General features: G+C 34.1%; 1 protein-coding gene across 2 annotated transcripts; it reads right to left on the reverse strand.

Annotated features, from left to right (window-relative positions):
* Positions 1–356: 356 nt before the first annotated feature.
* LOC122024480 lies at positions 357–16,596 on the reverse strand. 2 transcript variants are annotated; one of them, XM_042583116.1, is made up of 10 exons: positions 16,445–16,596; positions 14,283–15,814; positions 14,021–14,158; positions 4,040–4,111; positions 2,138–2,179; positions 1,916–2,005; positions 1,748–1,849; positions 1,569–1,661; positions 1,384–1,460; positions 357–1,310 (listed from the first exon to the last, which is right to left on the reverse strand). In XM_042583116.1, the coding sequence occupies exons 2-10, from the start codon at positions 15,633–15,635 to the stop codon at positions 659–661; spliced, it is 2,619 nt and encodes an 872-aa protein (XP_042439050.1). In that variant the 5' UTR covers positions 15,636–15,814; positions 16,445–16,596; the 3' UTR covers positions 357–658. The 2 variants fall into 2 exon arrangements, with proteins under 2 accessions (XP_042439050.1, XP_042439049.1); XM_042583115.1 differs by having other exon boundaries at positions 1,742–1,849.
* Between the last annotated feature and the right edge of the window lie 503 nt (positions 16,597–17,099).

The raw sequence follows: 17,099 nt of genomic DNA on the forward strand, positions 1-17,099 counted from the left end.
TGCTGTTGGCCATACTGTTGCTGTTTTGAAGAGAAGGGAATAAATATAAATAGAAAGACGAAGAGAGTCGACGGTCGATGATGCATAGAGGTATTTACACGACAAGAGAACGACGGCGAGCAAACGTTTAGCACACATGGGAGACAACTTTGGGAGAAGAGAAAAGAAAAAAAAAAATTCAATACATAACACAAGATATTTTTTATGAATATTTTCATAATTTAAAGGCTTCCCTATCTATTAGTTAATAATCTTTGCCAACTGAATACATATATAAAAAATGAGATCTACCAAACTACTAATACATGTGTATGAATATATATTTTTTCATTTTATGAACCCAATTTTAAAAAATATATTGAATAACTATTTCATCCCCCATCAACCAATTCCATTTTCGACAATGTGAATGAAATTCTTAAGACAGTAAGCAGGTAAATGTTCCAGTCACATAACAGACTCATTTTCCATGTTGCTCATATTTGAGTAGAAAGTCAGCAGCAAAATCTGGAGGCAATCTAGCAGAGGAAATTGGAATATCGATATTTGTACTTACATATGGGTAATAATAACTAACAACCTCCGATGTCTTTGTCAAGTTCTACTTCCGTAAAACCTTCATTTACTATGAAGATCAATTTTAAAGTCTGAATCACTGTCATGACTGCTTTGATCCATGGAATCGTGCTGTATACTTATCGTACGGGAAGAAGCCAGCTGTGACAATCTGTTCGCCATAAGTTCGACCGTGCAATGAGTGTGCAGCCGTGCAAGCTGCTTCTTTCCTTAAGAACTCCACAAATATACTGCCTGGTTCGAACGCAAACTCGTCGCTATCCCCAGTTCCTTTGTCTACTACTGTTCTGGAGTCCATTCGATCAATTGTGGATTCTGCAGGTTCAGCAGCAGTAACATTCCGGCAAGAGCTACTTCCAATTTCGGCATCTACCGTATCTAGTTTCGGTGACGATGAACCTGGACTTGGGCCAATCTGTTCTTCATTCATACTTGTGACCTTGTTAGATTCCAGTTGTTGGCCAATTTCCACATCAGCAATATGTTGTATCTCTATTGCAGAAGAGTCATCGATTCGCAGCACATCTTCACCACTACCGTTGCTGGTATCTCCTGCACTTTCAATGTCTCCTTCACGCATTAGATCTTGACTGTGTTGATGCTGATCGCTTGGATCCTCTGTTCTGCATTCTATCTCGATGGAATCTTCATTATTACACGTTTCACAAGCTCCAGCAACAGCTACTTGGTTGTCGTTGTATCTTACGAGATTGACTTCTTTTACAGTTCCAAACCTGCAATTCAAAAACTAATCCATCATGATGCTTTCGACATTGAGAATAATGACAGACATGCAAGTATACAGACCTCGTGCACTCCAAACGTACATCATCTAACACTTCCTCCAGTTCGGATTCAGAAAGCAGCATAAACTCCTCATTGAACTTCTCAAAAAAAGGTCTTAGTAAGAGGTAACTCAAGAAATTAACATGTCACTAACAATATTTCTATCTTTACACAGTCGAAAACAAACATTGTTTGGTTTCACATACCACATTTTTTAAATGAAGGACTTTAGTTGATGGGGCAAGTAGTGGCTTGGCATGCACAGGAATATCATAACATGGAGCACACTCTGTTTTTTCCTGAAAACCATTATAGTGGCAGGTCAGATATCTCATTAACCTAACTTATGCGAAATAGATGACTTTGAAAATAAAAGTACCTCGACCTGGAAATCAGGAAGAGCTTGCACTACAGTTAGAATATGCCCACCAAGCTTCATCCCATTTAGCCCAGAGCATGCCTTTAAAGTAACTGCATGGTCTTCATACTGTCGTACCAAATTTCAGTATCAGCAACTTCAGTCATGTCAAAAGCATGAATCACAAATTTGTACCTCGAGAAAAGCACATGGTCCATTATGTTTCTTCTCAAACCCAAAGCGATATGATTTAAGATCCCCATATGCACTGACAATCTCTTCAAGCTAAAAGAATAACTCAACAGTCAATGTGACCGAACTGAAGTTGCACAACCATGGAAGATCACAATCTAGTTCATAAAACTAATCTGTAGAATTTTTTTTTTCTATTTTAAAAAATAATTTCGATAAACTTACAAGACTAGATGAGATATCCTCAGAAATTCCTCCTATGAAGATCTGGAATACAAAATAGAATATAACCAGCATTAGATGTTGAGAACATCAACTATGATAAATGACATATGTAGGCTGTATAACCAAACATATATATGTTTTTTAAAATTATCTTAGCTAGTCTTTCTTTAATCTCCCTCGACACCTTACACCTACCACACTTATAAATTCAACTCATGTACTAACAAAATCTATTGGACCATCACCTTTGAACATATCTATCTCAATTTATTTTTTCTCATTTTCTTCACTATTGAAGCAAACCTAATTATTCCTCAATAATAATATTTTCTTCTCTTATTATTTTTATCCCACACTCCCGTTAACATTCTCATTGTTGCTAGATTATTGTTTTGTATACGTTGTTCCCTAATAGTTCAACACTTTAAACCACAAAGTAGGATGGATCAAATCACAATCTTATGAAAAATTTCTTTTTGACCAACAGTCTGCATGATGAAAACATCAGTATACCTCTCCGTTTCAACCGCCCACTCTTTAACCATTGATATCTTCAAAAGTTGATTCATGTAAGATAATGAATATGTTTAGGTGTTTCAGTTCAAATTGATGATTTCACTTGGTCAATCTTAAGGAACTTAGTAACAACAAATTGGGGTTTTCATGGCAATTTACATATATTAAATAGCTTTTACATTCTAAAAATTGAAAATAAAATGACTAGCATTAACCAGATCATTCACATATAAAATTAGGAAATCATCTTTGGAAAGAATATATTTTAATTCAAACTTTATACATATACACTGGAATAACACATACAAACTAGGTATTTATATGTATGATACGAGAATATGTTCTTCCTAGAAGAATCATCTATCCTTTAATGTCAATCATTTTTTATTTTCTTTATCTAAAGGTGATGATTGAACAACTAACAAACCTCCTTATAATGGAATGTTAAAGAATAGGGATCTCAAGATAATTGAATTGCATTGTAACCTATTTTAAGCCCACTTTGCTAACAGTTCTGGCCAATGGGTAGGAAAAGATAAGATGGCCTAAAAGTGAATTTCAAAATCATATCTAAAAGCTGTCAATGTTCAAATTGGCATAACATATGAAATATATATTCCTTATTGGTCAACAAATCAGGCATACATATATGGGATGGAGCATGATCCTTAGAGATAGTTAGAAAAGCATGGCCATTAAAAGTATCTAGGAAAGATAAAAATGAAATGTTCATGTACTAAGGTCTTGTGCAACTCAACCACACTTTAGGTGTTTAAGTTATATGCTTGACAAAATAAGCAGTCTTTCATGAACTATTTAACTAACAGAGTGAAGACGAGCTTTGTAAGAAGAATGAGAAAAAACTCTAATTAGCTCTCCCACTTGTACTACTAGCAACTCATTGGTGATTTCAAAGAAACACTTGATGGACATGAGCCTACTCCCAACTTGTGTATGATATTTTATTTTCCGTACCCTAACAAAATTTTGTTAGTAACTTGATAATTTAGGTGTATACCTTTATTCACATTGATATATCCAACTTTGCATGAAATCAAGAATTATAATAATTTAACATGCAAGTTAAACACAGGTAATAAATGGTAATGATCATGATGAAATGACTATAACAGAATAAAAATAATCATGTGTATCAGGGAAGTTAATGAGCTAGAGGTATGCAAACAGCGCATGTGACCCTGAACTCCATGTACAGATACGAGACATACTAGAAGTTTTGCTGTATAATGAAGGACCAATTAGATCAGATCTAATATGTTTCCTTTAGTAATACGCAATATTGTTAATCAAGCAAGCTACAACAACTAGCCAAAAGCAAAGTCATAAATACTCTGTGATTAAAGAGAAAAGCTAATGGGCATGTACCTTGTGGGGTGAATCCCTCACAATGTCAGCCACGGCCCTTATCTCTTCCTGTCGTTTCTCTGGAGCACCAGTCTGCATGAAAATAGGAACTGTCTGAAAACCTGCTACAGAATATCAACCTTAATATAAATCAAAATGCACGTTGAACCCATAAAGACTCTAAACAAGAAGAATTAACAATTCACAAGAACCATTAAAAAAAAAAAAGAGTTTAGTCACATGCGAGCCTGCACGTGCATTGTACATATCAATTCATTGAAAAGGATTGCCTGGTGATATAGCTACTAGTTTTAAGTACAATCAGTGGCACACCATCACAATGATTAGGTATTTTTACAACTGATGAAAAGCAATAACAGGTACATTTTCACAAATGAAAAGATTTTGTAAGGCATATAAACGCAAAAAATCAACATCCCTGTTAAAGAATGAAATATCTACCAGACTCTACTGGGTGGTAAATACATCAGTATGCTACAGTGTAGATGGAGACACATACTAACATCTTTTACATTCTTAAATTTTTTATTGTACTGAGGCATAAAACACAAGGTTGATCAATATTATATGGTAATACTAGTCCATATGATTGCGACATGGGTAGTAATACCCGCTCCTAAACTCGTGTATGAATGGATAATATGATCCATCTGATAGAAGGAGAATGGACACAACTGTTCACGTAGACGCAAGCACAGAAATGGAACTGAGATTTTGGTTGCTCATATCAAGTTGACAATCCAACTTTAAGATGTCCCATAAAATAAAAGAAAATCCCTTATATCTCTAGAAACTTCCACACATGAACCTTAACAAGAGTTCTACTATCCTAGAAATTTTAACATCAAAGGCACTACACATCCCACAGATACATCAGGTTAATGTCAGTACTGGTAAAGATGAAAGTATGGTAAATGACAAGTTGAAATTAGTTTAAGTTGAATAAATGGATGGAAAGCACAGAAAAAGCTTGTATAAAAATATATATTAAATCTGATACTTCACTTTGTTTTTTCTTTTGTTAGGTCAAATGATACTTCTTTACTTTGTAATGCGTGAAGTTCTGACTGAGAGCTGAGAGTATCTACAGACAACAAGTAATGGCTATGTATACATGGTTAATCAAACAATCAAAGCTGATTTCTCATTTTACAATCATTAGTGCATGAAGTTATCGAAATAGCTACAAAAGAAGGAATTTTACAAATACATCTAGCTAAACATAAATGGTTAACTGAAGTAGATCTAGAGAAGTATAATTAATCATAGAATAACAGAACTTCCTTTGGAAAATAGCAGATTAACTAACTAATATCCTGCTCATCTTCTGCTACTAGTCAGACAACAAGACCAAAAATTCTAAAATGTTTAACGTAATATATGAATTGGCATAGTGATATTGCTAGAAACAATTACCTTCCAGCAGCATCCTTCTCTACCCTAAGATAGAAGACTCACCAGTATTTCTCGTGTCTTAGGCTTACAAAACTTGCTTCACCTTCCCCTCATATTAGACTTGTGATAACTTGCATTTGTATTACCTCTTATTGTTTTGATCACATTCACATAAGGGAATCTTTATAAACCTACTCATAACAAGGTACTAAATATTTGATAATGGATACCAAAAGATAATTAGACACTAGGATTATCATTATGTTCCAGATGGGATGACAGAGACATTAGATTTCCACCATTTGACAGAAATTAATAAAATGAGTTTAGCATTTCAGCATTTCTCAGAGCAGTCTGTGTCCACAGGATGAACTATGCGTACCTTAATAAACTGGAAACTTGATCAGGGATTCCCACAAAAGGAAAAAGGAAATAAAAAAAAATTATGTGAACATCATAAATTAACTTCACGGGTTCACTCTTGTGTCAGACCCTTGCCTGATCTTAGTCCTTTTAAAGATTTTGGATGAATATGATTTTTCACACTTGGTTCAGCCGCATTAATATCCCAAAGACAACTTAAGAACTAGGCAGGGAAAGAGAGGAAGTGAGATGGCATTCCTTTGGATAGGAATGACAACGTATTTAACACAGAAGACATACATATATTTTATTTTCTCTAACTGGCATGATGACATGATCAAGTAAAAGAATTGTGACTGACAGAAAAGCCCCTTAGTAGATGCATTGTGGTACCTTCCAAGCACAATGAGTCCTAAACACACACCTTGTGCCAGGATCTTCCATAAAAGGATGACTAATGTGTGAGCACAAGTATAATGTATACATGACAGACCTAAGGTAATATTACATGGCAAGCTGCACTTGGTATAAAGTGCTATACAACAAGTATACAACATCCAAGTTTTATCCCATTAGGTGGGTTAGCTATATAAATCCTTCTACGCTATTGGACTCTCACCCCTATTATACCATCATCCATATTTAAATAAATTTTATCTTATTTTATCGTTACTAACTAAGTCTTTTATGATCTTTCTCTTCCTCATTTGATGTACATATCTATCATAGTTTCATATTGCCTAACTGGAACATTTATTAGTCGTCTAAGTACATATTTGAATCATCTTAAACGTGCCTTTCTAAGTTTTCCCTTAATAGTTCATCCTCATATATCCTCACACCACCTTAACATCTCCATCTATGCAATTCTCATCTTCTGATCATGTACTCGAGTCATAGCCCAATATTTAACTTCATATAACATAGTAGGTCTAATCGTCATTTAGTAGAATTTCCATTTAAATTTTAGAGGTACTTTACGATCACAAAGAATACTCTCCTCCATTTCAACTATCCTGCTTATATTCTATATAAAACATCTCTTGGATACCGGTTACAAAAAAAAATAAATGTAAGACATCTCTCAATTCCTCCATCTTTTGTAAAAATAATCCTAAATATTTAAAGTTCTCAGTTACAAACAATTCGTCATTTTCTATATTAACAATTGTTTCATTATGTCTAATCTCACTAAACTTAAATTTTATATATTTTGTCTTTACTTACAAAGCCTAAAACTTTACACTTTTAGCATTTCCTACCAAAATTCCAGTCTAACATTTATTCCTTCACATGTTTCATTTGTCAAAACAATATAATATGCAACACGATACCATGTCTTGGATGTATCGAGTGAGTTCGTTCACGATTAGTGTAAAAAGATAAAGACTTAGAGCTAATCCTTGGTATAATCATATCTTTATAGGAAACGTTTCGGTTAATCATGAAGTCTTCACTTTTGTCATTACATCTTCATACATATTCTTAATTATTTTAATATATGCTACACTAACACCTCTTTTCTAGAATTCTCTATATAATTTTCCTTGGAACTATATCATAAGGTTTTTCTAAGTCGACAAATATCTTGTATAAGTCTTGTTTCTGTTCTCGATACTTTTCAATTATTGACCTTCCAGGCATGAATTCAAATTAATTTTTGATCAACGTGGTCTCCTTTCTTCCTTAATCTTTTTTTTCTATTATTCTTTCCTAAAATTTCATGATATGACTCGTTAGTTTAATATCTCTATAGTTCGCATAATTTTGCACATCTCCTTTATTCTTATATAAGGGAACTAGAATGCTTACCCTCCACTCATCAGACATTTTTTTCATTTTCAATATTAGGTTGAATAACTTTGTAAGTTATTCAATACATTATTTCTCTAGGCACTTCAATAACTCTATCGCAATATCATTTGATCCAACTATTTTTTTCATTTTGCATCTCATTTAAATGTTGTTCTGCTTCAGAAGTTTGGATTATATAATAAAAATTTAAATTTCTTTACTTCTTTGACCTATTTAAATTACCTAAATTAAATTAATCACCTAAACCTTTATTAAAAATTGATGAAAATAAGAATTTCATCCCTCTTTTATTTTCTCATCATTTAATAGTATTCTATTGCATTCATCTTTAATGCTATACAACAAGTATCAAGAACAATTTTCTCAAATTTTTCATTAAATGATAAAGAAGAGGACGATACCAAGTATATTTTGTCAACATAGTTCAAGAAAATGCACTCATCTTCTAGTAATTAACAGCCTAAAAGAGAATATGAATAAATTCATATAGAAGTTGAGCTAAAAAAACATAACACAAGTTTGAAAAGAAATTTCATGAATACTCAATTAGAATATATTTCTGCATAAAAACACCAAAATTATATGCCAAAAATATATTTATATATATATATATATAACGAAAAGGAGAAGATAAATAGAAAACTTATGCTGAGATACCAAAAGGCTCTGTTAGAAAAAGACATACATATATGAAAACGAGAGTATAATCTTTGCATTATAATAACTTGCATTAAAAATATATCTTTGCGGGAAGGGACAATGAAAAATAAGAATGGAGAAAAATCAAAGAAGCTGTATCACTTTTGATACTATTAAATATCATTGCAAGTAGTGGGCAAGTTTAGTTCTCCTGAACCAAGTCATGATGTCTTGGATTGTGTAACCTCAATTCTGCAGAAGGGTGACATGTTCGTTGATAGTTGACTAAATATCATTTTGTATAACTTCCCATAAATTTAAGGCATATACCGCAGAATGATTCACCAAGAAGGGACTCTATTAAAAGTTAATCACCAGAAATCAGTTGAGTATAAGCTGTACATCTTGCACAACACCTGGAATCAGCTTTATAAAGTCCTCGCTTTGTCACGATCATGAATGTGAATTATGATACACCCAATAAAATTACCCTATTTAAAAGAGATTTCAATGTGATAGTCAGACAATGCTCGATTGGAGAAAACAATTACCACTCCTATTGCAAACCCAAAAAGCAAAAAATAGGGTAAAAATTGCTAATAGGAACCTCAAAAGCAATCTACAGGAATGTCTCAAGACGAAAGAACTTTGTAAAAAACAAATAATCCTGATTCCAAAGATTCAAGGAATATAGAGTCTGGTAGATTTAATCCTAGTCCCCTAGAACTTTAGGAATGTTAAATTGAATTTAACTTGTGAACACCATCAACCATTTCTCAGTTAAAATCAGATACAATTAAAACTCAAACAATGGACTAACTAATACCACCCATTCAAGTACCAAAAGAAAAATAATGAAGTACAATTGCAAATCTAATGATTTTACACTAATCAGATGCATCAATTGCTATAATCAGTAATGGAAATTAATCACATAAAAGTGAGGCCTCATTTGATAGCAGAGAGCATTCCTGTATTTCAACACATTTGGAATCATGGAAAGAATGGCAATAATGAAATTGGAATTGAATGAATTTTTACATGATTTTCAATATAATGGTGACGGGAGAATGAGGAGGAATGAATCTAGTGGAATGAATAACCATAGTGATCGAAAAGAGTTCAAACAAAATGTTTTATGTCTTTTGCTGGTGATAAAAGATTAACAATCTTATGGTATATGGATGTTTACCAAACAAAAATATAGTATTCAACAAGTCCCCAATCCCTATTAACTTATTTTTATTTATTAAATAATGTTACAGAAAGAAAGCACCCTTCAACATCCAGATTAAAAAAGAAATAAGTTAAAAATAAAGACACCAAGAAAGTCAGATTGAGAAGCTATATTCAGGTGCAATCAAAAGGAACACACAAACTTTTTTTAATGAACAAAATGAATTCAACAAACATTAGGTGGCACAAAATTACTTAGTGAACCACTAACAGGAAGTAACTACTAATTAGCATTAGATGCATCATACAGTGGATATGAAAAACTATCAGAATGATAAAGAACCAAACACATGCAAGTAAGTCATAGGAATGCAGATGACCAGCTCACTGTTATGATGGACATTAGTTTAACATTCATGGTTATATCAGCAAGTAATTTTTTGTTAAAAAAAAGTCAAAGAAGCACAAGGATGAGAACAGACATCAATTCTAGAACGGCAAAAGGGCCCTATCTCTCCGCCCAGTGCAATACATAATGTTCAAAGGACACCAGGATTTAACCCACAATAGGAAAATTCAAAATCTTAGCGTTTGATGCATCTAGGAAAACATGACAACCTTAAACATTTGAATCCCTTGAAGGGCATGGGTAAAGGGTTCATGAACACTCCCTTCACCACTCTCCACCAGGTCAGTGTGCCCTCCCTCAAACAACCATAACTCAGGTGCCTCTCTGACTAGAACAGTCTCAAATATGGACCTTTATTGGTTTACTGAAATAGACTTGGCTAAATGAAAAAGTCATAAATTATGTTGCTTAATCAAGCATCAAACAGTGTACAAGAGCAAATTCTATATCAGGTGTGATATTATGGCAAAAGGTGAATACGCTCTCCCCCAGCGCCCCTGCCAACCCGTCCCAAGGCCAACACGGAGGAGGTAAATCACGGATGGCTACTAGCCTTTGGAATAGTGACTAGCACATAAAGGAAGTATTATATCAGGTGTGATATTGATCATATGATTGCTGGAGCCTGCTCAAAATTTGCAAATAATCTGGGCAGTTATAGTGTATGGTCTAAAAATGTCATTCTATTTCGACCGACAAGGGTGACATTGGAACAGGGTTGACACTAGTTTTATCTTTCCTCATGGGTGAATTAGATTAAATAGATAAGTGCATAATTAGATTAAATTCAAGTTTGAATTGAAGAGAAAAACTTCAAAGACTAAAAAATTAAGATAAGTAGAACAAAAATTGAATATATAAAATGTAGTTTTGGGAAAAAATTAGCAAGAATATTAAGTCATTAATAAGATAAAATATGGATGGTCAAATAATGATAGAAGCTTTTGAAGTCTTTTGTGGTCATTGTAATTCCTTAAGCTAAAAAGGAACCTTTTATAAGCTTGTGGTACAATATGCCATTCTTTATGTATTAGAGAGTTGCACTAGTAAAAAAATCTAAACAAATTGATGTAGTAGAGATAAGAATGCTTAGAAAAATGTGTGGAATTCTGAAAATCATATAGTACTATCCAAGAGCAATTAGGTAAGTAGAAAATATGTTGAGATGATATGGGCATTGTTCAAATACAACCAATAGATTATGTAACTAGAAGAGTTGAATCTATTAGAATAAAGGATATAACAGGTAGAGGGAGATCAAAGGAAAAAGTAGCTAAAGTAATACAAATTAATTTATTTAATTGAATGTACTAGTGATATAACATTGCACAGCTTAGTGGAGGAATAAAATTCATATAGCTGACCATAAATAGTTATGATAATCATGATCTTAAAATCTAGCTATGTTATCACCTCAAATGAAAAAGAAAAAAATATTCTAAGGACAAAGATTCTGATGTACATAAATAAAATTGATATGGCAATAGAACCGTTATGAATTATAGTGTACAAGGTTAACCAAACATAGAGCCAAATATAGTTAGCGAAACCAGGTTAGAGATCAAAGACATTGTGATTTATTGATCCAAAATGGTACTGATATACCTTCTTAAATTTGTGTTGTTATCTTAATTTGACATTACAATACTCATAACTGAGATAGAAACGGTTCTCTTGTAGTGATGATCCTCAAATATACAATATCTTAAGATAATTCCAAATGGCTTTTGACTTATTTTTTATTCTTTTGCAGTGTCCACATGTAGATTGAAGGCAGGTAAAATAAAAAAGAGAAAAATTGATCCTGTTCACATGATTTTGCTAATTTTGCCTATTATTGTATGTTATAACTTAGTGGTAGTAATAAAATGAAGAATCTGACCCAAACTTAAGGAAAATTGTAGTATGAATCCATATTACACGAAGTCTTCAAATGGCTAAGAAAGAAATTGATCCATTTTCTCATTGTTCTATACAAAAGAGTGGTATGTTGCTTAAAAAATATGATCTATTTTTAGCATGACACATGTCTCCAATTGAAAGTAATTTTATAAGAGAAGGGAGAACTATAGACTTATGTTGTCAATTTTTCTAAATAAGAACCACCCATATAGAGAAGATGGGTTATATACACTCTAATGTCTTCAACCACAAGCAATGATAAAAAGGAAGAACAATAGCCAGAGAATTTAGTCATTTTAGCTTTGTTTCAAATACGAACAATTGTCTTTTTTCTTATTATTTGTTCCAAATACGACGATGTGATAAATTAGAGTGTTATCAAGGCTCATAAAACAATGCTTAATGACGTGTCAGACCCATTACCACCTCAATATATTGCTTAACAGATCGAAGAGGCATAAACATAAATGATATTTCACCAAAAAAGGCGGTGCAACCCTAGAGTGAGAATTGTTATCCAAGGTTCAAAATCACAAACAGTGTTAGTGTTTCGGCCTTTGATTGGAATGATAATATTTCGATATTGTGCTAGCATTTCGATGTATGTTGCGAGTGGCGAATTGAAGGCGGCACGAGGAATGGAATGAAGAAAAAGATGATAAGACAACTATATCAAAGTTTGCTTTCCATCTAGATTGGTATGATTTTGACATCCTATAAAAAATAACCACATTGTCTCAATTGATCTTGATTTGTGTTTTAGCATGTCAAGGGGTGTCGAGTGTTGGCAAGAAATGATATCCATCGACATGATTGACACAACGGCATAGAAGACATTGTCCGTGCCAAGTAGAATCAAGTTTTGGTAATTTATCGGAACGATATGTTTTGACTATTCACCTAACACATAATGAGATTTCAAACCATGTTTTTGTTGATACATCAGCCTAGAAGTTCATAGTGAGTCTAACCACAATTACAATCATAACATTCTCAACCCAAAGGCATCCAAGGTAACTAATAAAAGGGAAACACAGCTCTAACAATATATAGGAAAGAGAAAGACAAAACTTGTGACAACTTCAACATCCAATTTAAAGAACTAGTTAACGAGATAAGAGAGTCACTAGTGATTAGGAAAGAATATCCAGGTGCTTCTAGCATCTGTAAAGAAAAAGTCAAAGTGGCAATGAAATGTCGTCATCATGATACTATTAACTGCCTGGTTTAGCTCCTGGGGTGTGAGAAATTCAACAAGAGCCTTCAATCTACATGTGGACATTTGATGGGGTCCACATCTATTGGGAAGCAACGTGAAATGGACCAGTTTTCAGTGAAATATATGTAACTTCAATTCCAACACCGAAGCTCAACATGTCAAGGACACATGCTACTCAAGACAACAATCATGACTCTAAACCAATTAGAGCCACTATTTGCGAAGTTGATACAAGGATGACATATGATCATTGCAATAGGGATCAAGGAAGAACCACCTAGTATGAAAATGGGTATGATTGAAGTTCATCAAACTAGGTCTTTGATTACTCTAGTTTCACTATGCCATATGATGATAAATTGCATTAGAACTCCAATATATACTAGTATCAGATGCAAGAACAGATGCTCTTATTCAATGCAATATAATATTTTTATTGTTAGTAGAGGCTTCTGATAATAAGATATTAGTGGAAAGACCCCTACTAGTAAGGTAGTTATAGGATTTATAAATAAATATTTTTTTTGATAACTTTTCTTATTATTTCTATGAAAAGTAAATTAATAATGAAAGACTAATATGTTCTTGTTTCTTTAAAGAGGTGAACATGTCACATGGAAGGAGATCAAGGGATTGAGATTCATGTAAACCAGGCTAGCTTGCACATTCTGAAACAAGACGAGTGCCATGACGCCTCAACACCTAAAAGGCACCCTATCGGACTAATACTGAAATTTTAAACCTTGCTAGAATAAATGATTTTTTCAATATTTTGGTTTAACATTAAAAAAATGTAGAAAAAAGACCCTAATTACTAAAGCTATGAACAAACCACCATTAGACCACAACTTTTTACCGAAACAATGCATTTAGCTTCACTCAATAATCCTGAAAGTTAAAAAATATTTTAAAAAAAAGAGACTTGCTGTGGTAATTGATTAATAGAAAAGGCATAGTTCTAAACTCCAAGCTCAATTATTAATGTAGTTTATTAACAAAACTATTGAGTAATTAACGTGAGAAAAGTTACAAATACACGAGCAAAGAAAATTAAAGGCCTTACTAATGCTTCAACAAAGTCTTTTGTTCTTCTGAACTTAAGAAGAGCTCCGGAGAATGATCTTCCATCAAATGTGAGGGCAGAAGTAGCATCCTGGGGTGTGAGAAATTCAACAAGAGCCTGATTTCTCTCTTTATTTAACTGTAATAAATTAACACAATTATGATAGTAAGATCAAATTCTTAAACTACAAAATAAAAAAATAACAAAGTAAACAATAACAAACTATAAATCAATCATCTATTGATGTAACGTTTCCACGTACTATGCAGTTGATACATGGACTAGTTCCTTTGATGTGATGAACACCTGATGATACTAACAGATCATTAAGAAAATCCACTACTGCCTTTTCAGAGGCTGATGCAGGTAAATTGTCTACATAAAGCCTTCTCATAGGGCGGGTTGCTTGAGTTAGCTGCACAGAATCAACAGATGCACTAATCTCTGACGATAGAATCTCTACAGTAGGGGCACGCTGTGGAATGGTGGTAGCTGTTGTAACTGGAGCGGTTGAGGCTGGCTCTTGTATTTTAGTGACAGTTGTCTGATCATTAGAAGGCATCAGCATGAAACCAGAATTCCTTGCCTCTGAAGGAAGCTGATCCCATTTGGCAGCTTTTCGTTCTTGTGATGGGAGAATTGGTGATGGACTCTTATGAGGTGCCTCAGGTCTCCTCTTCCTAGGAGAGTAGCCACCAAGCCTAGTCCCATGTTTATGATAATTGGAACTGTTATATCCACCATTTCCTGATGTTCTCAGCTTGTCCCCATCAGAATGCTTTCTCCTTGATTTTTCTTTGAATGATGATAATGATGAATGCTCATGCTCCCATCCACGATAGGAACGCTTATGTGCCCGAGGAGAGGATGAGACAGACCTATAGCGTTCTGGTTCCTGTCCCGGGCTTCTAGATCTCCTTCTTTTTGACTTGGGTTCTTCAAAATAAGGCTTTGAACCTTCCTTCCTTCTATCATTTCTTTCTGCATATTCTGAATATTGAAGTCTCTCTGAATCATACTTATCAAACTTTCTCAAACTAAAGTACTCAGTTTCAGATTTATTTTTTTCATCAGCATAACGATATTCCTTTCTTTGTATCTCCTCCCTTGATTTTCTATCTCTATTATCATGTTTATCCTTTTCTGTGCTTTGTTTCATTTGCTTCCTCTTTAGATCATTTCTAAAACTTGTCTGCATTTTGTCATCTTTGCTTCTATGATTAGTCTGCTTTTCGTTTGTTCTTTCTTTATCCTTGTTGCTACTTGTGTAGTTTGACTTTGACATCTCATTTGAGCCAGGCTTGTGCTTGTAGGTTGTCCCCAAATTACCATCCTTTGCCTTCATTATTTTTTCCTTTGTCTTGAGAGATCTTTCTTTCTTCTCCTCCTTAAAATATTTCGTGCTCCTATTGTCCCTTGCACTATCCATGTGGGCTGAAGTCAGTTTTACATCATTTTGTACCAAATGTTCCTTCAAGATACTTGTTCTTTCTTTACCATCAGCTGCGAGTTTTCGCTTCAACATTATCTCTTCAAAGCTGAGAGGTCGAGTTCGAGCGGAGGTTCCTCCATTATAGTTACCAGTCACCTCCTTTCTCCCATTTGTCCTACTCATCTTACTTGATGACAAGGAATTATCAGAATCCGTAAAAATTTGCTTGAACTATTCGCCAATCAGAAAATAACAATAAATTCTTTTCTCATTTCCTATTTCTTTTCTAGTTCCCTCCACCTAGTTTCACTATGACCTCACACAATTGCAATGAGTCCTCTGATGGACAGCTATGTCAAAATCTGCATTAAAAAAAATAGAAGAAAGGTAAATAGCAGGATGATTGGAATGTAACCATGACAAGTAAAAGATTAATATAAAACCACAATAATGGTGGACATTAGGGGAAAAAAATTGCACCAACCATAAGCCAACTAATTGAGCACGACATTAACTACTCTTTCTATTACCCTTTGGAGTTTGGAGTAACTAACTTTGAAATGGCATCCAATATCAAGTTTGAAACACTACATCTCAAGAACAACCAATGGAAATCAGAACTGAAAACCAAGACGAACTTCACAGGACTACTATTCAGGAATAAGCTCGCTGGACTTGATAACTTGCAGCCAACATAAAATAAAAAAGTAGGAACGAGATAACTGTTCATCCTAACAAACAAATATTTTTCTTCCTGCATTGACTATATCCTCATTTCTAGTTGGCTTACAACCCAAAAAGATACAAATTGGAAACCCATACAAGGGCGCCGGAACCAAGACGTATTTTCAGGAAGGGTAAACGACCGAGAACCCTAGAAAAAACCAAATTCACGAACCAGGAAAGGATTCAGAACAGACAACGAAACTGCACCTAGGTATTTGTTCTTGCGAGGACAAAAATCTCGAACAGACAGCGGGAGGCAGCGTTACCTGGCTAGCTGTAGTCGGAGGACAAAGATCGCTAGGACCGATTCTTCCGATGCTTATGCGCGGAGGGGCGAGGCGACTGTCGTTTAAAGCCTGCGTCGCCCGCATTTGGATGCAGATCACTTTAAGGAAGATCAGATATGGAGACTAAACCAGGCGACAAAATAAGACGAGGTATAATTGGATGTTCCAGTCGGTCGCACTATGTGATCGTATGACTGTCTACTTGAGTGCCGTTTTGTACTCGATGGAAAACAGCTGGATTGGTGAACGTGTTGCTTAGGGTTTGACGATGATTTGGCCCAGCCCAGTTTATCAGTGAATTTCGGACGGTCCAAATCGGCCCAGCTGAATTCCATGGAATGGAATGAGAATAAACACGAATTAGAAATGAAACGAAATGAAATGATGAAAAATTAATACACACTTTAACGGGCCGCCCGTCAAAATTCATCTGACCGGCCGTCAGTTTGGCATACTTGGAAATTTGCAATTGTAAAAATATATATATATATATATATATATATAAAATATTAAAATTTTTAAATTTGAGTTTCTAGTTAGACGGATTAAAATCTATTAAGTTTTTTATTTTCATTTTAAGTTTTTTTAAAACAATTCTTATAAATGTGTAGGCCAATGGAAGTCTCAGTCTGCT

The sequence above is a fragment of the Zingiber officinale genome, chromosome 9B (assembly GCF_018446385.1).
Source record: "Zingiber officinale cultivar Zhangliang chromosome 9B, Zo_v1.1, whole genome shotgun sequence".
Classification (NCBI taxonomy): Eukaryota; Viridiplantae; Streptophyta; class Magnoliopsida; order Zingiberales; family Zingiberaceae; genus Zingiber; species Zingiber officinale.